Genomic DNA, 22,265 nt, shown 5'->3' with positions numbered 1-22,265 from the left:
TGTCATGCACAGGGTGCTGAGCTCTGTCCTGGTGCCGCAGCAGATGCTGAGCACTCACTGCCTGCCCTGGGAGCTCAGCATCACCCAGCAGCTGCTTCCAATCAGAAAGGGTCAGCACCCAGAAAGAGCAACTCTGTCAAAAATCTGCCACAGCATGCAGCCATTACTCGAGTGTGTGACCCAGCACAGCACGGCCTCAAGCACACCCAAGCATGAAGTCCTTCAGCTTCAGTATGCTTGTTTATGCATGGAAAAGCCCACAGGAAAGTTCAGCACACCCTCAGTGAAGGGAATGACTTCAGCCACAGTTATAACTGGTATTGTAAATGATATTCCTTTCCCACAATGTAAAGCTAAATACTTAACACTCATCCAATACAACGACTTCCTATAAAGGGATTGATGCAAGAATATGTTCACATTTCTGAAAGTATGACAACAGGTTTCTTCAAATCAAACAAAAGCCAGTAAAAAGTGGTAGAAAGATCCAGAACTATCAACAGTGAGATACAATACAATGACCAGGACATATCAAGTTTCTTTCTTTTTCTTGAAAAGGTTTAGTCTAAAACACCCAACTTTGTAACATGCACATGCAAATCAAGGTAGAAGAGGCTGGAAACAATATGAAATGAGGTGGATCTCAAACCAGATCTGTTAAAGATATATTAAGCTCAAAAGCCATGGAGGTTTCCAGCAAACAAAATTCAGACAAGCCCTGTTATAGCTTTGTGTCTGAAATATCAACAAGTGTGGCACCCAAACCTTCCCAATGAGATACAAGACACAAGATCTCATGTCAGTATAACCCTCAGTACAACGTATGTGCTAGCAGGGGGGAAAAACTAAGATGTAAGACACCCTGGAACCCCTGGAGGATGAACCCATGACAGCAAATCCCATTAAGCACCACACTAAAATATCCTTTGCAGAAGGGGATGTATGTAATCAGCTAAAACGCACTTTTGTGCATAGTAATGCACCCACATCTGCCCCATGCATATTTCATAAGAGTGAAGACATTTAAGGTTAAATGGAAAACTGCTGTGCTACAACCATTTTTCTGGAGCACTAAATGCATTAATTTTCTAAACCAATCAGCAGGCTGGATACTTAAGAAAGGGTGTTTTTTATAATCTCTGATTAGAAAAACTGCTCTTAATGGCTTTTTGTACTACCATATACGTTGTTCATAAAAATGCTAACCAACAAGAGCAAATGCAGGTCTAAAGGAAGGTTTGCAGTGCAAAACCCTCTGAACACAGCATCTAACTGGGCCATAAAACTCAATTTTATGAGTTTTTTCAGTTCTTGCAGTAATGAAGGTAGTACTAGTTTCCATCCAACCCAAGTTTGGAGCACTCATGCATTCCTGTCTTATGTGCAGGTAAAAACCTTTTTCATCCAGTTAATTTTAATGACTTAAACTCCATGACAGGAGGCAGTAAAACAGCTCCTTCTGGCACTTGTGATTTTGGTAACTGCTCTCTAAAATCTTCCAGAAACAAGAGTATGGGTTGAAACTCACTCATGTAGGAATGAGCACCAGATTCTGCATTTCTTTCCACTCAAGTCCAGGAACTTGTTTCTGTTCCTCCCAGCACTTCTCCAGTGATTTCAATGTTCATGTTCTTCCAAGCACAGGAGGAATGCCCCTTGCCCTGACACTGGCACACCTCCACTGCCTTGTACCATCAGTGCACCCAGCTCTCCTGTACCATGCAGCCATAAAGCACTGAAATCCTACTCTCTGTTCCACAGGGCAACTAAAGGAGAATAAATCCCAGTGAAAGGTGAGTGACATTTATGCATTATTAAGGAAAAGGAAAAGCCACCTCTCCTGTATCAACTGTGCTCTGAAAACGCAAATACACTTGTAAGGATTTGAATCAGCACTAATGGAGTTGGTTGATACCAGTGAATTCTGCAGAGTCTTGAACTTTTCTGAAGGACCTTTGCTTCCCCTTTTTAAAAATGCAAGGCACTAAAAATACGGTAAAACAAGCACAGCTTAGAAGACAAAGGAAAGTGCAAATATGGACAAAGCTCAGCAAATAACACAAGCTTAATGGGGAAAAAAATAATAAAAAAGGGGAACTTATGTGAGTTCTTACTGTGGTAAGTGTCGAAAGTCTTCTGAATAGGCTTCATATTTGTAGTTCACAACATGCCAGTGGGAACTGTAGTATTTACAAGCCTAAACAGAAGAAACACAAACAACAACAATAGAATTACTACAAGGGTTTAGACTCAAGAAGGCTAGAGAACCAATAAAGTGGGCAGCCCACATGCTGGAGAACATATTCTTCTCTTTTAGAGCTGGGTGCTCAGTTCTCAAAGGAAAGCCAGAGTCATGTTCCCATATTTTGAAGCCCAATTTCCCTTTAAAATCAAATGCACTGAATCACACAAGATGGAGAAGGGAGCTGATAGCAATTTAATATGCTTTACTGATTCTCATCTGCTTTCTAGGAAGCATCATTAAATTAGATAGTTACTGCCTCAAAAGACAAGATCTAGTTTAGGCCTGACTTCCTCCATAGACATTGATTACACATTTTTTGTTTGCATCCTGTTTCATTACCTAAGCCTTCCACTGTAAATACATTTGCCTTACTCTTTTTATTCTCCCTTGTTGCAGCACAAGTGCTCTACTTCTTATTCTTATTCTTAGAATTGATCTTTAACCTCTTAATAGCATTCAGGAATGTATTTATAGGACTATAATTTTTCACCAGTCTCATTTTGCCTTCCACACTGAATTTGTTCAGTCATGTCATCATGAAGTTTTCGCTGTCTAAAAATTTTCTTGCAGGTTTTGCATTCACCTTTGAAAATTGATCTAAGTACATCAACCTCCCTTAAATAAAGAAGCCAAACCTGAACCATACAGAAGGGCTTGGCTGTGCTGTCAAATAGACCAAAATATCTGTGCAATTTATTTGATGCAGAACTTTAATCAATGCAGCTAAACACAACATGACATTTTGAAAGGCAACAAGATGCATAAAATATGTACAGTTACTGCTAAGGTGCACATCTACAAGAAAAATGTCACTATGTCAGAATTTCCAGTGATTCTTCACACAGAGTGTAAACTGCAAAGTGATATTTGTACAGTATGCTGAAGATTTCACCACAGTATTGTATTATTTTCTCCCCACGCTCCAACTGGAGATCTGTACCAGCCCGCCTGAGATGGAAAGGAAGAAAGAGAGGGATCAAGCCTAGAATCCAACAGCAGAAGATGCTGCCCAAGAAGTTCTTTCCCAAGACCACAGGGAAAAGGAGGCACATCAGGAAGGAAAAGGGTGGGGATCCACAGCAGAGAAAGAAGCAGCAGGACTGAACGGGATCTGAGGTGGGAACAGTAAAGACAGTCTCACAGAAAGGTATGAGACTCCAGGAGTCCAACAGAATGGAATAACAGATGGATCAAAGGTGTCTAAATACCAAGGGCTGTGCAGGGAAAGTAGAAGGAAAGACAATAAAAGGACAATTATAAATTAGTATAAAAAAGTTGACTTCTTCAACTGGGAGTATTCCCTCTCTTCATTCCCAGCTTCTTCTGAAGTGCCCATGGGAGTCATTGCTTGCACAGGGCTCTCTGCCTCAGAGGGACAGAGAAGGGATTATCAGGCTGCAGGAGCAAACCTGAGATGGGCTGTCTAGATTACTCAGCACTGGCTTCACAGATCTCTTTTTCTAAATCTTGTGCAAAATAGGCAGAGTATGTAGCCATAAATTATCTTAGGAAGTAATCTTTTTTGTATTCTTCTGTGACAGCTTTATTTGGTTTGGAGTGTGGAAAAGGTGGGAAGGAAGTGGGGGCACATTTATAGGCACTTTTCACCCTGGCAGCTGAGCACAACCAAAGGCAGCAAACACATTCCATGTGGATCCAGTATCTACCTTCTCATCTGACACAAGCCCTCCTTATTTCACAGGATGAAGAATAAAGTGTGACCATTAGACAACACAATGCCATATTCTCCAAGAATGAAGATAATATTGCAGCATTATAACTGACTCTCTCTGCACTTGCCAGGGTCAGGTTCAAAGCTACCCCTGAAAACCACTCCAGCACTGACTGCCCTTGGCCTCTGAATGTAGAGATAATAAAAAAAAAACACTTCACACCCAACTTTCTGTCTTATGATTCTTCCTAAAACAACCTGGTCACTCTTGTATTTGTGTTAAATGTGTATGACAGTCACCCAGGCTTTAGAAATACTCTTACAAGAGAAACACATTCTCTATTCTACATAAGCCAAGGAGAAGCTCACAGAGCACTGTGAGGGTGAGCCCAGAACCTCCAATTCACACATCCCTCCCCTTCTCCTTGGCAAATGTAAACCAAGAGAACCTTCTACAGAAAGGAGCACTTTCCCCCTGTGGTACTTTCATTACTCAGTATTTTATTTAACAGATGCAATTAAAGCCCACAGAGAGCTCTCAATGTCAGCTTTTATTGCAAACATTATAGGCTGGTGTGTTCAAAAAAGCAGTTGTGAATAACATATAAAGCAGGCCACAGTATTTGGGTTTGTAACTATAAAGGTTTATTGTGCTCCTCCAAGAAAAAGCTAATCAAAATAAAAATCAAAGGGGACAGAGCAGCACATTCAAGTATCACTCAATAAATTCACAAAGGACAAGCCAGCCCAGTGCAACAGCTACCACTGTTCTTGAGCTAGCTTCTGTGGGGAAACTAAAGCTAACTTAAATAGTAACACCAAAAAAAGATTTTCTCTTCAGAATATTCCAACTGAAAATTAAATACGTCTGCTGACTGTACTGACTTAGAATGATTTTTTTTAAATTGGAAATTATTACTGGAAATTAAGTTTTAGCAAGGAGGAACAATACCTGCAAACCTGATTTGAGGAGAAAGTAAAACCTTTATAGAGGCAGAGGTTTCAAGAAGAGGCCAGAGCTGGATACTTCCTGGCAAAGAACAGAGGCACCAGTGCAGGGGCTGTTGAGCTCAAGTGAACTGTGGGGGAGGAAAAATATAGACGGAGAAATGGAAGTTTTGGGATGTGGGAGGCTTGGCACACGTTTGCATGAACTTTCTACTGCTCTGCTGCCCAGGCAGGCAGCACAGCCCATTCCCAGGGGCCCTATCAAACTAAGGTCTTTCCTTTGTTTTTTTTAATTTTTCTTTTTGTCCAGATGGCCTAAATTTCCTTGGAGGGACAGACAATCCTGCAGACTTTTTCCATGTTTCTGGACTTCTTATCTCTGGTTCTGGTGATGACAGCATGATGGCTACCACTGTGAAAAAGACTAGATTTACCCAGCAATGGAAAGGAACCTTTTGGAAGGGAAAAAAAACAAAACAAAACACCAACCAATCAGAAAAAAGCCCAAATAAACAAAAAGAGAAAACAAAAAAAAAGGGGGAAGTGAGGGAAACAAAAAGGAAACAACTTCCCTGCTTATCTTCTCTCTAAGACAGCACTAGTATGTGGCCTTGAGAAACAGAGATGCACATACAAGAGAAGTCATTAGTGGAACAGGAGGGCTCCTTGCAGGGGAACTGCAAGCACAGAGAAACTCTCCCCAGCCTGGCAGAGTGGCTGTTCCTGAGGTGGAACAGGGCAGGGCAAGCCCAGGAGGAGCCTGGGACAGAACGCCAGGACATTCAGAGCTGGCTGTGGCACTGCAGAGGTGGCTCTGTGCTCTGCCCATGACGTGCACAGCCCTGCTCACAGAGCCTCCCCTCTCTCCTCTGACCTCAGCTGCAGCACCAAAGGAAGGAAATGTGTGGGGATTTGGGGAGGTGGAAGGAGCTGAGATCACCCTGGGTGGAAATGCAGCCCAGTGAGCATGGCAGCGTCAGCAGCGGCTGCTGCCAACCCGGACCTTCATTCTGGGGCTCTCAAAACTGTTCCCAAAATAACAGATCACACCAAGTCCAGTGACACAGGCAACTAACAAGCCAAAACATTGAAACACACTATTGCTTTAAAGTATCAAACATTTTAACAAGTGTTTATCCTCTGTGCTATGAAAAGACTCACTATCCTTTAATAATCTACGTCTAGCCCTGAGACCACAGCTCTTTCATGCACTAAAAAAACTTAGAGTTTGAAGATGGGGAAAATTACACTGTGATGAACAACAAGAAAACTTTCTGGGTGTCACTGTCAACTGGAGTTCCCATTTTAGTCTGGGAAAAAGGTGAGAACAATGCAGATTGGCCTGCAAATCAAAAAGCCTCTGAAATCAACACTATGGGCACACCACCATTTTCAGAAGCTATACAGGAGGCTGTGGCTTTTTTACACTGTGATTAATAAAACCCATGTTTTGTAATTACTTACAGATCCTGTAAGCCCAACCTGCAATACCTCAAACAAAAACTCCCTCAGATGAGCAGCAAGGGTTCTGTAGGCTTACAACAAGTGACAGCTCTCTCTTGTGTGTCTAGAAAACCTCAACAGGAAACTTCAGAGACACCCACATGAACACAGTATTATCACAGACAAAATTAACTACATCTTTCACTGAATGAAATTGCAATTTTCCTACACTGTTATTTCATTTTGATTTGTTTATCACACAGGAAGATCCCTCCTTCTGCCCCTGCACAGCTCCTACACCTCCTCATTCATGGGGACAGCCTCTCTCTGCAAACATGTTTCCCAAAAACTCATCCACATAGCACCTTTTTTTTTAAGGATCACCTGACTTAAACTCATTTCTTAAAGGAGAGTTGGCAACTAATATTTATTTACTTTCTGTTTTTTTCTTTTTTTTACATATACCTAGACTTTTATTCCTATAGATACATACACACAAACAGCATGTATTAGTGTGCCCATGCCTGCATTCTTGCTGAAAATGCTGGCTTCATGCAAACCAAGATGGGATTAAATACATTACAATCAGGTAGTTTAGGTTCCCCAAACTAAATGTAACTCTGAATAGCAAAGTGCAGCATCCCCTTACATTTCCAAATGAAATGTGGGGAAAATCCCAAGAATTCCCATTTGATCTGCATATTCAGGATACAGACTTAGGAAATGTGATATTAGGGATGTTTTAATTATCTATAAGGAAGAATTTTGTTTCTAGTGAAGAGAATGTTTCTTTTTGCCAAAATTATGGACCACGAGGACAATGCTGACTGGCATTAATGCAGTAGACGTGCAGCAGACTCTGTGAGGAATGAGAAAATTCAGAATTTGGAAGGAAGCAGCATGATAAAAGAAGTCAAGAATACTTAAAACAACAAACCACTGAAGACAATTTTATTCTGGCTTTAGAAGTTTCTGGAAACTTCTCCTTTCTTGGAACCTGATTTAGTTCCTCAGGCTGGTCCTGCCTAAGAAAAGCTAAGAAGGGAAAAATCCACAAGGAAAAGATCCTAATACCACTACAGGTATAGGAATAATCAATTCACAAAGTATTAACTTTAAAATAAAGCTAATACTTAGGAGGTATAAATTAATAAAGGGACTCAGATATTAATCAGTCACAAAATGCAAAATATTTATGCTCTTTGCAGACATAAAATACTTATTAAGGGATTATTTATTTGTCACCTTGGTTGTATTTTGTTTTAGATTTTGCAGTTTCAGCAAAACACAGGTGGGTCAGACATCTTATTCAAAGTCAATTCTTCTGCCCCACCCATTGCAATAACATTTCAATATCACCAATAGGGAAAGTTTTGAGTTCCTGAGGAATGCAAAAGCAGTGTTAAGAGAACTCAGTAGACAGCCAGAGGCAGAAACCCCCCACTACAGGTGGACAGCATCAAATGCCTTTGATACTGAAAGCTTTCCTCAGCCTCATCTGTCTCCATCTGTCTGTTCAGCTCTTTTGGATCCATAATCTGACACTTCCCAGGCAATGGAGTCCTCCTGGTGTGCCTCTAAGTACTGCTTGTGGTTGCTTGAGGAAGGGAAATCTGATCAAATCCCCAAGCTGTCTCTGTATGGATTTTGGTAAGGGCTGGGGGAAAAACCCCTCATCCTTGAAGGGCTGCAGCAATGAAAGGGCTAGAGGTGGAGGAAAAGCTTTCCTGCTGCCACCAGTGGGAAACACACAGCCAGGAAGAGACAGACAGGATGTTAAGGCACTATCACAGACTTCTGACAACCCTTAAAAAATGACCTTGTCTTGTAGACAAGACCATCTGAACACCACCAAGCTTCCAGAAGGAGGAGACAAGAGATCATGGATGTGAGGTCTTTAACAGCTTCAGTACCATGTCCTCACACTGCACCATGCAGAGGGAATTACCCCTCCAAGAGCAGACCCTTCTTTTAGAGCTCACCAGCTCGCTCCATGTCTGTCTCAACTTGCTGAAGTACTGAGATAGTGAGCAGCCAGAGACAGCTGATACCAAAATGGTTTCAGCATGTGGAGCTGGACATTGCCCAGAGCCTCATCAGGAATTAGGCATTTGGTCCTGGGTTGCCACAAGTCCAGGTGACCAACAGTCAGTCAAGTGTGCACAAGGTGGACACTCTCACTGCTCATGCTGTGCTCTATTTGAAGAAAGACTCCTCCAGTGAGTGAAGAGGTGGCTTTTCCACAGTTCCAAGACAGAAAAGAAGGCCACCAGCTCCACTCCTGTACAACTGTCCCAAAGTGCTGAACACCTGCTGTGAACACAACAGACTGCAGCTAGGGCAGTAACATCTCTGCAATTGCTGCAGGAGACAACCATCACAGATCTTCACAGAGCCCCATGCTCAGTTTTGCCTCATTTTGGACTGGAAACCCTCCTCTTCATAGAGTTTAATTTATTGTGTATATATGCATAGTTTTTGGCTTTGTGGCAAATTGGAACATATGCATTACTACTTTAAACAGGCTCCCTACCCTGCTACTCTTCCATGCACAGCCTTAGTCCTGCAGTACTGCTTTTTTCCAGTGCTTTTCTCCTCTCTCCCCCTCCCCTTGGCTCACTGGAAGAGCAGAGAAAGCTGATAGATGCACTCAATATGTGTTTTACCAGGTTGCCATTAGCATCCCCTGGCCTACTCTGCTGTAATGATTCCCAGGCTCTGTGCACTGTGTTCCATTTTTAGACCCACCACTTTCTCTGTAAAGCCATGAGCACAGTGCTGGCCTTGAAACTTGTGGAACCTTAACATAAAAAGCAGACCCCAAAGTGCTGAAAGGGCAGTGAGGCTTCTGGGAAGGGAGATAACTCCACAAGCTATGTTATCTTTTAACACTGCTGCCAGATTAACAAAGATGCCAAAGTTCAGGCAATCTGAGCCAGCAGCAAATTATTATTGCTCCTTTTAGACCTGCTGAAAAGAAATAGGGCCAGCCTGTAAAATGTCACATTGCATACAATTCAACAGCTTCATTTCTGACTAATTTTGGACTTAAGGATTTCTAATCCCTGTGCTTGTCTGCGACTGCCTTTTCCTCACAGTTTCCTCTTGCAATTATAGCACATATGAAATACTTTATCAGACCAGAAGCAAGGTGTGAAAAATCCCAATCTGTGAAAAAAAGGCTGAGAACCATCACATTATGGGCTAATCATTTTGGTCAAAGCTGGCCAAAAATTTGGTTTCATAAACCTCTTTTGTTAATGCAAATGGTGAGCTATTTTGTACATCCATAATGAAAGACTGGAATGTTCAGAGGATCATCAAAAGCAAATTCCTTTGAACAGTGCAACCAGCTCCTCTAAAGTCCTTCAAAATGATAAAACCAGTGACAACATGAAATATTCCTGAGGCAGCAGAATGAGAAATCTCCTACAATGTGAAATCAGGCATGGAAACAATACAACCATAGGGGTTTATTAAAGATAGAGCAATTTTTTCACTCCTGGTGGGCCTCTAACTGTCAAGGCAGAACTCGTCCAACTTTCTGTTATGGTAAGGCGAAACAGACTCTAAATACTGACAATAAATATAAACCCCTAAACACCCTTCAGAGTGCACTACTCCTCATGTGTACACCTGCAAATGAGATACATACACACCTAGGAGTCTAAACCAGTGCCAACTGGTTATCTATTTTTGGAAAGGTATCAATATTTTCCAAGTGCAAAGCACATGCAGATCACCGATCATTAGCAGTGATGTAAAAATACCAACATCAATACAGTGGAGTAGTGGTGACAGGGAATGCAGCTGGAAAACAGCACAATGACAGGCTAATTCAGTGCATTTGCATTTTTTCTAGATACAAACATCTCACAGTAGGCAACTGCAGACATGCTGTTAACCCTCCCCCCTCCTACTGGCCTTCAAAATTCAAATCACCTAAAGCATATAAAAAGAAAAACGTTGTTCATTATAAACACAGCAAACCTCCCCCAGACTCTTGGTTTCATTTAAAATTATACTTACCTCTCTAACAAATAAATTTTCTGCTTTTTGTTCTGCATCTTCAGGTACAGAAGGATACAATGTCCTGATTTCCAGTGAAATTGTGTCTATCTGACAATAAAAAAACAAAACAAAAAAAAAAAAAAGGCAATTTAGTCAAAGCCAAACAGAAGAGCAGTTGTGTCTCAGGAAGAGGTTAAGAACCTTGCTATCATGGCTTGCATTTTTCACTTTGTCGTGCAGCCAACACACATGCATACCAACAACTACAACCCAGCTCCTGCCCACACACACTACTCAATGCTATCAGCTAAGGCATTAATCACAAGGAAGAACAGTAGACAAGTAGATTTCTGGGAATAAAACTGTTCCAAGCAAAGTTCCTTCAGTCTCTGAGGTTTCTGATAAAAACAAGTCAATTTTCCCTACATCCTCTCGCAGACATACGTGCCAAATCCAACAGTGATGCTTGCTTCCTCCACTTCCCTTCTCCACCTCATGCCTTTTTGGGGAGGAATGTGGTAAAAGCTTTGACTCAAGGGGAGCAGAGTGGCCCCAGGAAGCTGCAAAAGGAGAGCCACAGGACAGCTCCATGGCTGGAAAGCAAGGAGAAGCAGGCAGCAGCTTCTTGGAGGGACATTCCCACCTGTGGGCACAGGCTGCAGGACACTGGCACCGCCTGCAGCCTCTTCCAGCCTCCACAAAGTAAGCCCCATTTCTGAAAGCAGCTGCTGGCTGAGCTGTCTTGTCAGGGCCCAGAGCAGGAAACCGCAGAGGGAAGTGGATCTCCTGAAGTTCTCCACAAGGAGCCAAGCCTCTCTTGGCTCCCAGCAGGACAGCAAGAGGCCCGGGCCACCAGCAGTGCCTGTGTCACCCTGGGGCTGGCCAAGGCAGCCACTCCACAGAAGGCTCACAAGAGGAAGATTGGGGGTGCCTCCAATTAACCTACAGATCTGTCCCACTCATTTTCTCTGCCGTAGAAGAAAACAACCCAAATCAATGCCCAGCAGCCCTGTTGTATGCTCTCAGTTACAATGGAGTAACTCTGCCAGTCAGGATAGCAAAGGACTGAAACCCAGACAAATCTGGCCTCCCAAACACATTTTCTCTTCCACTACAGAAAGACCCACAGTTTCCAGAGGAAGGCCTGAGGCATACAACTGCTTTAGTATGAAGAATCACTACATACTAATCCCATGAAGCAGCTTGCAGTACCTCCTGCATCCCTGGAGGCTTTCCTCCATATCCTCAGCCTCAGACTAAAAGGTGATGTTTTTTCTCCATAAACTCAAGCACCCAAACTCTACACAACAAGTGCCTGGATATCACTGACTGCATTTTTCCTTAGAGTCTGTGTGAACTGCTCTGATTTCCCCCCATCACTTTCCACATGAGTGGTTATGAAAAAAAGGCACCTATCACTCAGGCAGAAACATCATGGGATTCCCCAAACTTCTGCTTCATCTGGAGAGCTCAAGATACAATTTGATTAAACCATGGCTCTCACAAAAAATGATGGGGGCCTCATGGACACCAGAAAGTGAAAAAAACCCCATTGTTCTGACAAACAGAGCACAGTTTTCTAAAAAGTGGGTTCCTGGGCTGTACCCATCTGTGTTACCAATGCCTGCATGAAGTGATTTACACAATCATTGGGTCTGTGAGTAAAAGAAGGCAGAGGAGTATGAATTTTCAGGCCATGCTTAGTAATACATGTCTGAGTTCTTGGTTGCTTAGGGACTTCCCAGCAGTACTCACAGTCTCTGAAAGGCACCTTATTCCTTTTACTTCACACATGTGTGACATTTTAAGCAGTGAAGTTTTTTAAGCAGCCACGACAAGACGCAATCCCTGAGCACAGCTGGAAAGCCCGGGGTGCCCCTGTGGCCCATGATATGAAATGCAGATGTAATGCACCCTGTACCTCACACTGACCCTGCCATGGTGGTGACTAAGCTTCAGAGAGATCTGCTCTGCTTGCCCACAGCAAAACTTGCCTGCTCCACATAATGCACAGAAAGTAGTTGCAAGTATCTTTTTTTTTTATAGGTAAAACTTGGAGTAAGTCAGTTTTTTTTACTTAATACAACACTTCTTGTCACTGATATGAGCACACTGGCTGAGAGAGCTACTGTTTGCCTCAGTGGGGCCATTTTGCCTCCCTGTCCTTACACAGCCTGTCACAAACACTGCACCTGAACCAGACAGGTAACCCAAGCCCACTGTTCTGCCCACTGTACATTCCCCCACTGTCCTTCCCAACAAGACTGTGCTTGAAAGAAAGAACCACAACCTTACAAACCTAAGAAATCAGGTAACACTGGGCTTGTTGCCTTTGTTGACTTTGACAAAGAACATCACAGGTTTATTTACAAAGAACTGGGACATGGAAAATGTTGCATACTGTTATATTTAAACTCGTGTTAAAAACTACAAAGCACTTCCCTTCTGAGAACTGGTTATGTTTAACCACTTTGCTGCAAAAGCTTGGCCACAAAGGCTCTTCCTGTTCATAGTTGATTACTTTCAAAGTTACATGTTCTTAAAGGCTGATCAGGCATGGCATTATTCACCAAAACTGCTTTATTCAGAAAAGAACTAAATTTCAACAACAGAATATGTGCTTCTGAAACAGTCATCCAAAAAATTAGAGATTTTATTTAGAGAATTCAGTATTTATAAATATGCTGTGAATTCAGCCTAATTTTCTAATGTTTAGGCAATCATGGCAATTGTTTGTTCAACCCAGAGACCAATTACCCTCTCATTTGTGCATGCAAACTGTGGTGATCAAATAATGCAGGTATCAGCCTAAAGCATCCAAGTCTGTAATTCTTCTGAATTATTTTTAATTTATTTTATATAAATACCCTAACCATGATTACTGGCGCTGCTGGGCTGTCTCATTTGCATAAGCTGTTGGCCTCAGGTGTTGGATGAGCTATAAGGTGCAATTTCAGTAAGTGCCTTCTCTTGCCACACTCACCTTCCATGGTGAAACACAGAAGTTAATACTGCTCCTTCTCAAGCACTGATTAGGAATAATGTTTTCAGGCAGTGACTACATCCCCGTGACATGGTGAATTTAGCATTTGAGAATGGAGTTCAAACTCCATTAGCCATTTCAAGCATTTCCAGTCTGATTCTCTTCCGAACAGCTTTTAGTCTGAAAGCACGTTAGCAGTGGGTAAACCTTCAGAGGGATGCACCAACAACAATGATATTTACTTCCTGCAAAGGCTGCCCTTCAGAGACACCTCACTACACTCTGGCTGACCTGTTTCCTCCCTGGTAATGCTGAAATTCAGGCTCTCTAATGAAAAGCTGCTCAACCCCACTTCCATCCAAGTAAACAGATTTACTAAACGTTACCAAAACATGCAATGACATAGGCAACACCCATCAAAATAAAACAGAAGGCTGGGATGCAACTGTGCTGTACAAACACCACAGTGCTGAGGCTGCTGTGGTCCAGGGCTCCCTGCCAGGCTGCAGTCCCAGCACAGACCTCACCACCTGTGTGCAGAAAGGAAAGCAGGAACGGAGCACATTTAAAGGACAGATTTTGCCCCATCACGCCCTGAATGACATTCAGGGTCAGCAGCTATGCTTTGCCCACAGCTTGCTTTGCTGACTAAATTAGGTCTCTCTGTTTACAGCTGGAGTGCCTCCCTAGGAGTCCAGATAGCTCTCACTGTCCTGCTCTGCCAGCCCATGCAAGCTTGCATGTCAAGGATTGCCATAACCCCATTAACCATGACAGTAAGGGACTCCATTTCTGCTCCTCTAAGAATGAGCAGGTACTCCCATGGAAAGTGGGAGCTAAATCATGTGCTATTTGAAATAACTCATGATTTTACCACTGTAACTCTTCTGATCTTAGACATAACAGTCAGGTTCCCAGGGGATTTTCCAAGGCCTGCATTCCAGCTGCCCCTATGGACCACAGGTTTCATGTTAGGAGACAGTGTCCTTGTCTTGCTCCCTCCCCTTACAGATGCATGGCTCTGCCATGAACTTCTGTATCCAAAGGAACAACTTTTGTCCCTGCACAGCATCTAGAAAGCAGAGGTTTCACAGCCTGAAAAACAGGGAGATTTTGGCTTTTGTTCAGAGCTTAAAAAAAGAAGCCTGGAAACAATTAGTGATGGCAAGTTCAGCAATTTCACAAGTCAGCCCCTCCTGTTCTAAGGGCTCCATGGTGCTTGGAGGGAACAGGGCTCCCCAGTTGGGCCTTTAGAAGCCCAGAGGGTCAGGAGCACTTCAAAATGAACTTCAACAGCTTTTGCATTATGCAGGCAAGTTTTGCCATCTTACACCCATCCTAAATTTAGGCAATGAATTATTGTTTCTGTTGCACGTTGAAAACCAGGCATTCAGGCATATTTCTACAAATAGTTTAAAAGAAAGTCTGAGTTCCACTTTTCACACAGATTTAGGAAAGTCATACGTGAGAAGAAGGAACAAATTTTCATGAACCAGAGAGTTTAACATGCTTTTATCCCATACAAATTTAAGTGACTATTAAATATTTTAATCTACCTTTTTAATACAATTAACATATACTTCCCAACATAGTATTAACATATTTAGCTACTAAACCTCCACACAAGTAAAGCTATTAGCAAAGGAGTGCTGCTCCTGCCAGCCCTCCTTGCCACTAAGGAAGAGCAGCAGTGATTTTAAGCAAGACCTCAGATCCTGGAGATTTGAAAAGAGACTACTGGGTGTTTGGTAAATTTCTAAGGGATGGAAGAAAAGATAAAAAAATACCTATGAAGGGATACAGCAAGTATTTTGTTTGGATGTATGACAGTGCTTAGGTGAGAAATAGGAATCCCAGACAGCAGCAGCTCCAGTTATCAAGGAAAGTGAAGCCAGGTTTGGGGAGCAGAAGGTGAAGGAAGCACAGCATTGCACCAATGGTGAGGATGCAAACCTACCAGGATCATCCCCAAGCTTTTTATAATTACAACAGGAAGCCCATCAACTCCCCCTCACTACCACCAAAAGTACAGTGTAAGCTCTGTACTGATGTATGGCTGCAGACATTTCCACTGGCCATTATTTCACAGCACAGCAACAGAAGGGAAATTTGTTCATGGGATCCAGGAACAGGTGAAAAATGAAGCTGAGCCAACATGTTTTTTCTGAAATGAAAAATGGACTTTAGGCAGGCAAATGAGTTATAAGGAAGGAATTGCCAGGAAAACAAGAAGTGGAACTGGTGTGAATCAAATATATTTTTATTTTTCTAAGGGGTTATTAAGCATGGTTACAAAAGAAGTGAAATATCTTTTTCTTAACCGGACTAAAACCAGAGAAGGCATCTGTAATGTATACATCTTGCACCCTTCTGTGGAGATGCTGGGAATGGAGGAATACAGTCTATCAGGCTCAGATTGATATAAAGAATTCACTGCTGTTCCACAGACTTCACATAAGATGTTGGAAATTTTTGAACCTGAAATTCCAACAGGAAATGACCAACAGAAGCCATGTGAGAATAACAGCATTCTCTCTGAATGCAAGTCAAAAAGAGAAACAAATCTGAGATGAAACAACAGCTACGATAATTCACCCAAAACTGACGCATGTGGTGAACACGACAGATCCAAAAATAGGAAATCATTATTAAAAGCAGAATTTTCTCCTATGTTCACTACTTCAGCCAACTCTTTTGGGTGGGGTTTTACTCTGAAGAGACTTTTGCCTGTAGGATGTGCTCACCCACAGGCCCAAATTGGGGCTGTGTCAACACTGAGACACAAAGTCTGCAGCAAGTGTAATCATTAGGAGTTACACAGAGCTGGCCACCATTTCCTTGGGCATTATCACATTAAATCCCACTCAGAGCCAGCCTGGGAACCTCCTAATTCAGTCAGACACGGATCTCTTTCTACTCAAATGGCTGACCCAGACTTTTGTGCTCAGGTAATATTTCAGCAGGAGGGATCAGGACTGTAAATAGATACTTTGCAACTGGAAAACCTGGGAGAAAAGCCCTGCAGTCCTGTCTGGTGGCATAGGCTCCTGCCACTGCCACTGACTTCAACAGGAGATAGCAAACATGAGATGTTCATGACAAGGATATGGACCCCAACTACCATGGCCTTTGCTCTTCTGTGAGCACAGACATCTCCACCATGCAGCTACCTCTCTCATCTGTCTTAATCTATTTTTTATTAGTATTTTTTGAATTAAAATGGAATATGCCAAATAGTTGCAAAGCATAACACAGAGGAAACAAAATAGAACTAGCTTCTAAAAATCCAGGCAACGACTGCTCAAAATAAAATGAGAATAAGGATATGAAAATATGCTTGACAGCAGAGGTCTTCAGCAGTAGGACAAGATTCTTCTTTCATTAAGAAGATTTGCTCCATGAGCTTGCGCTCAGTTACTTTAAATCAAAGGGCTCAAGGGCCTTGTGACAGCACACAGTATGTCTAGTCAGCTTTGTAAAGCTAAGTTTCAATTTCAAAAATTGACAAATGTGCAAAATGGATAAAGGAATTAACAATAATGAGGAAATCTATTCTGTTTAGCTTCTCTCAATCCCATGAGCACATTAACTCAGTTAATGCCACCAAGGAAATAGAGCCATTTAGTAAAACAAAGCACTCGATTAGATTAAGCTGCCCTCCTAGGACAGTAGCAGTGCCATGAGCTGATGGGAAGGGCCCTCACAGAGCAGTTACAATTGGTCACAAATTGAAATGTCTTTCCATTAGAGAATGCCTATTCATCAAAACCTAAACGTTACACAAAGATGGGGTGATTTTGCAGAAGTTGCTGCTCAATGCAGGCAATGTGCCCAATAAGCCTGGCAACACAGCTCCCCAGGCATCCTTCTGAGCACCCAGCCCTGCCCCTGAGAGCTGCCCTGGCCCTCCAGGCTCCCAGGGTCTGCAGTTTGCCAGGACAAGCAATGGGAAACCCAGGATGAGGTCTGCAGCTCCATGCTCCTCAGCTGTACACCATGAGAGCTTTCCTCAGCACCAGAGGCTCTGTCTAGTGACCAAATACATCAAACAGAACAGGATCAGGAGTTACAGATTAAATTAGGCTATAACAGTATGGAGAGATTCTAGGACTGGCCAAACTAATACTGTGCTGAGCTAAGAGACAAGTATACATTATAGAATAACATGTTTAGTGGGTTCCTGAACATTTGTTTCTGGGAACAACCAGGGCTCCAAACTTTTTCTAATCCTGAGCAGTAGAGTCATGCATATATAAATATCAGAGAAAAAAAAAAGCCAAGTGAAGCTGGTGGGAGGGAAGTATGGCCTTATGCATGAGCTAAGAAAATCTTAGAGAGCCCTTGGACAATATCTGGCTCTCCCTCTAGCAGTGGAGATAAAATCAATGAACAGAACAAACCTAAGCAAAGGAACCACACATATTTGTCTTGTACTTACTGAAAAGTCATCATCAGGGAATAATATCAGATCCTTAAACTGGATGTCCCCAATATTTTTTTCGATCTCTGTGATAACAGCTTCATAATCCAAAGGCTCCAAGAATTTGGGTTTTTCCTGCTGTGGAGAAAAAGAAAAGATCAGGTGATCTCTCTACACACAAATTTGCTTTCCTCCCCCTTCATAAACTGAGATCTCTGGCATTTTTGCTTTTGTACACCAAAGCATGAATAACTTCTCCTTTCATTCCATTCTGCTCAGCTTGTTGCACCTGAGCTCATGCATGAGAGTAAAGTGAGGAAGTTGGGCCACTTGTAAGAGCTACTCTCCATCTCAAAACTCCAGAGCAATCTGTCAGCTCATTACAGAGACTGAAACCACCACATTAATTTTCCTGGAAGTCTCAGGAATTCTCTCTCTCTTTCTCCATAAATACATCAAGAAAACTGATGGACACAGTTTGAACTGAACATAGATAGGACTTTGAGTATTTAAATTTGAGTATTTAATTTGAGTATTTAAACACTTTTTAATGTGTTTCAGAATAAGAAACCTTCTTTTTCTTAGCTGTCATACAAAATACATCTTTTGAACTGCTGGCAGCTCTTGAAAGCCACCATATTGTTTTACTTGGTAATAATCCAAGGTTATTCTCCTGGGATAAACTATCTGGCATCCACCTCCACAGCTTCTCTTGTCAGAAAGCAGGACGAGTATCATCATAGCAGAACTACTATTGCCTGAAACAGCCCTAAAGTAAGAAACCACTACAGGAAAAAGTCACAGTGCCTTGAAACACAACCCAAAAATAGAAAAAGAGAAGCCTGCCTGACATGCTAGAATACATTAAACAAATGAAGAGTCATGTACTAGAGTGAGAACATTTGCTCAATTCAAAGATGTAAGCATCAGGAAGAGTGAATGAGAAAGGGCAAGAGAACTGCCAGAAGGGATGGAAATGAAAGTGATGAGAGAGAAAAGGACATTACTGGAAAGCAAATGCAGAAACATTTACTTTCTTAGTCTGATTCAAAAGAGGATATTAGATAAGCAGTATTTTATTCACTGTTCTTGCATTGAGCTATTCAAAATTATATCAAATTTTCCTCTGTCTTCCCTAAATCAAAACCAAGGTGTATTGAGAAAGAAAGCTTTGACATCTCCATAAAACAACTTTCTCCAATGAGATCAGTAAAATCCTATAGGATGGACAATCTTGTTCATGTATGGTCCATTATACACATAATGATTCAAATGTAATGGCTCCTCTCTTGACTTTGTCCTAGAAAGTTCTTGTTTATTCTGTAATCTCAAGATCTTTTATGAAACATTGTTTCCCTTCTATACTGAGTCCAAGACTCCCCTTGGCATCAAATGCATCTATGAATAGCTTAATTAAGTATCAGTAACACAGCCACACAAATTAGATTAAAACACAGGAATACACATGTTCTAAGACATTTGTTCAATTGCTGAACAGCTGCTGCAAGAATCACAAAACAACTCATCTGCAGGTCATCTACTCCAACTCCCTGCTTAAAGCACAAAAGCTCCACCAAAGTCTGGCAAGGCAATTAAAAAAGTTCAATCTATTACCTCTCTTCTCAATCTATTAACTCTCACACTCCCATTTGCACACTTAAGAATAATAAACTTCTAAAAATCATTACTATTTAGCACTCACAGGCCTCAAGCACTATCTACTGATGCTGAGACATTAAAGGAAGATCAACACATAACAGTAACAAATCGAAGAAAACCACTTGAATGTTTGATTTAGATTCTGTGACAGGACTGGATTCTGTTTTTGTGATGTCCAGTTAAGACATAAGACTTCATAACAACCCAGCCACATCACCTTAGGCTGTCCCAAGGCAGTACTTCGTCCTGGCCTGCCCCAGCTGGCACACAAATATCCAGTCCTGCTCAAGGAGCTCTTGGGCTCAGGATCAGCCATACCCTTAGTGAGGTCTCTCTGTGTTTTGCTGACAGTGGCTCCCCACAGGAACTTAATGGGGTCACTTGACCACATCACCATAACAGCTTGCTCTCACTCCCTTCCCAACTGTGTTAGCCACTGTAGTATCTTCTTGACAGGAGTTTCAGACTTTGTCACTAAACCTGTCATTGCATCTATTTATTAAATATTGCTTTATAAACATACATTTCAAGGAGTTAGAACCATGAAGAGAAAACACCAGTGCACCCTGAGTGTACCATCTATGCTGTACCACTGATTTTGGTAATGATACCTAGGCCTGAACAAAGTTCATTCAGTTCAAGTTCAGCAGAAAGCAAACTTACCTTCAGTAGGAAACCTCATAGCAACCATTTACCAGAAACCTCAAAGTAAAAGAAATATGTGCACTGACATTTACAAGCCATCAGTGCTTCACACAGGCATTTTCCTATGTAGTGGTTTCACTAAAACATGAACATTTTCTACAGAAAATTTATGACATTGACTACACAGATAACCCTTCCTTTTGAGAGCTGATAGTGCCAGGCTAATGATTCTGCAACGATCTCAACTCTTAGTAAGACAGATATACCACTGAAATCATAAAATGTCTGCTCTCCAAAACAAGACATGTGTCAACACAATCTTAATCTTGGTCAGATGCTCCTTGGAAAAATCATGAATGTCAGTTTTCAGAATTTCCTAAAAAAACATTAAGAAAATAAAGGACATAAGTAGTCACCTTCCTATTGAAGCTGTAGACTAGGGAGGAGCCAGGAAAGCCCAGAAATTTTGGGACTTCTCTTGAAATATGGGGAAATCCCATAAAAATGTGTGGCATTTGCAGGTTTTCTATGCCTGTGGAAACCACCTTTTTTTCTGGGGCTGGCAGAAGGAAGAGGTATTCCTTCTTCCCCATGGAAATCCCAGTAAGGTTGGGGTGAATGCAGCTACATCCCCTTCCAAGTTAATATTCTGCAGATGTTGGGGGGCAGGGTAAGCTATGCCACATTGCCCAAACCAGCAATGCTCACAAAGCCATTGCTGAAAGCTGCCTCTAGCACTCCAGGGGAAAACTTCTCCTTGGCAGCTGCAAGGTCATTTACATGAGACAAAAATACAGCTCGAGAAAACCCCGGAGCAGAGGAACACAGCAAGCACATGAACATCTCTGTTCCCACAGCACCAATTCTCCTGCTCTCACTGCTGCAAAGGGCATGATCTGATGGAAGCATTTTAACAGATGTTAACAGAGAAGTCTTTGGAGAAACATTACACATCTGAACTAAACACAAATAGATATGACATTATCAAACCTACAGCAAAACTTTTCACTGAACATCACTTATGCTGATGTTTTCCTACTGATGCAATAAAAATTACTTTCTTCCTTCCATGCCAGTACAGCAAAATCCTGTGTAAAATGCAATACTGTATTATGCCAGCTCCCATAAATCATAGATGCAAGTAATAGCCCATCCTTGTCAATACACTGGCTGCAGAGGTAATTCAGTCCATTCCCTGCCAGCATCAAGCATGATACTCTAATAAACATGATGCCTCTCTCCATCAATTCTGCATGTTCTCACAGACCATAGGACTCTGCTCTGTGGACACTGACTCCATGCTTTGCAGAGCCAGCATTCTGGACTTGGCAAGGCTCAGAGTGCAGTGCTGGTGTTGCAGTTGTGATGGGAAGTGGCAGCTGGTTAGTTAGCAGCTTATCTCTGCGGGTGTGGGGTGGCTGCTGGGTTTTTCCCTCCCAAGCAGACAGAAGCAGTGATGTTGGGATTAGCAAATTCCTCCCTGCAAGCACTAGCAGAGATCTGTAAATGAGTGGGGCTGATTTAAAGCTAATTTAATAACCACAGCACTGCCTCTTCTCAATTTAACTTGTCTGTTCCTTTTGGAAATAGGCCAACCTGGCAATCCGTGCCAAAATCGAATTATGCTGGCTTGGATTTCTGTAATGCTCTTTATATTCTCCATCTCAAGTGAGTAATGAATTTAGTTGTGCTGAAATGGTTGTGAATACATCTAGTAAAAAGGCATTCTCTGACTCCTCACCTGCTACAACATCTCAGCAGTACCATTTACTTCACACCCTGACAGTGTAATGCAGCTTTGGATGTTGTTGAGCCAGCTTTTCCACACTCTTTTGGAATACTGGAGGGATGTTAAATCAGAGCCAACACCATAAGAGGATAATATAGTTTCACAGGGGTGAAACCAGCCAGATTCCACCAGTGATATAAGGCTTCATTGCCATCATCTTCTGGTCTAGGTAAGAAAGGATTATAGTTCCCAGTAGTAATTACCCAAAATATCCACATAAATGATATTACAGAATCAAATATGGTACTTGACTTGCCTCCAGATGCACAGACATTGTGCACTGATGCTAGCACCCATCTTTTCTTCATAATTCTATCGCATTCTCCTAAAGCTGCATTTCTGTGAACACAGTCTGAGGAGGAAATGATGTAACAGAGACCAATAGTCTCTGAACAGTCATCCCAAGAACTTCCCCATCCTAAAATTAGCTAGACTAACTGCTATGATTTC

At 42.0% G+C, this 22,265-nt stretch overlaps 1 protein-coding gene across 10 annotated transcripts in view; it reads right to left on the bottom strand.

The window, feature by feature from the left end:
* Positions 1 to 22,265, bottom strand: part of DOCK10 (dedicator of cytokinesis 10) — a 135,718-nt gene that overhangs the window by 67,028 nt on the left and 46,425 nt on the right. For 7 of the 10 annotated variants that reach the window (XM_050978018.1, XM_018913059.3, XM_018913065.3 and 4 more), the window contains exons 2-4: positions 17,741 to 17,860; positions 10,338 to 10,427; positions 2,115 to 2,197 (exon numbers count right to left, since the gene is read on the bottom strand). In XM_050978018.1, the coding sequence (XP_050833975.1) occupies positions 2,115 to 2,197; positions 10,338 to 10,427; positions 17,741 to 17,860 (293 nt within the window). The remainder of the gene's footprint in view (positions 1 to 2,114; positions 2,198 to 10,337; positions 10,428 to 17,740; positions 17,861 to 22,265) is intronic. The other 3 variants (XM_050978020.1, XM_050978014.1, XM_050978019.1) reach the window with 1 other exon arrangement.

This window comes from Serinus canaria, chromosome 9, assembly GCF_022539315.1.
Source record: "Serinus canaria isolate serCan28SL12 chromosome 9, serCan2020, whole genome shotgun sequence".
In the NCBI taxonomy this organism is placed as follows: domain Eukaryota; kingdom Metazoa; phylum Chordata; class Aves; order Passeriformes; family Fringillidae; genus Serinus; species Serinus canaria.
This window is presented reverse-complemented; position numbering and strand designations above follow the sequence as displayed.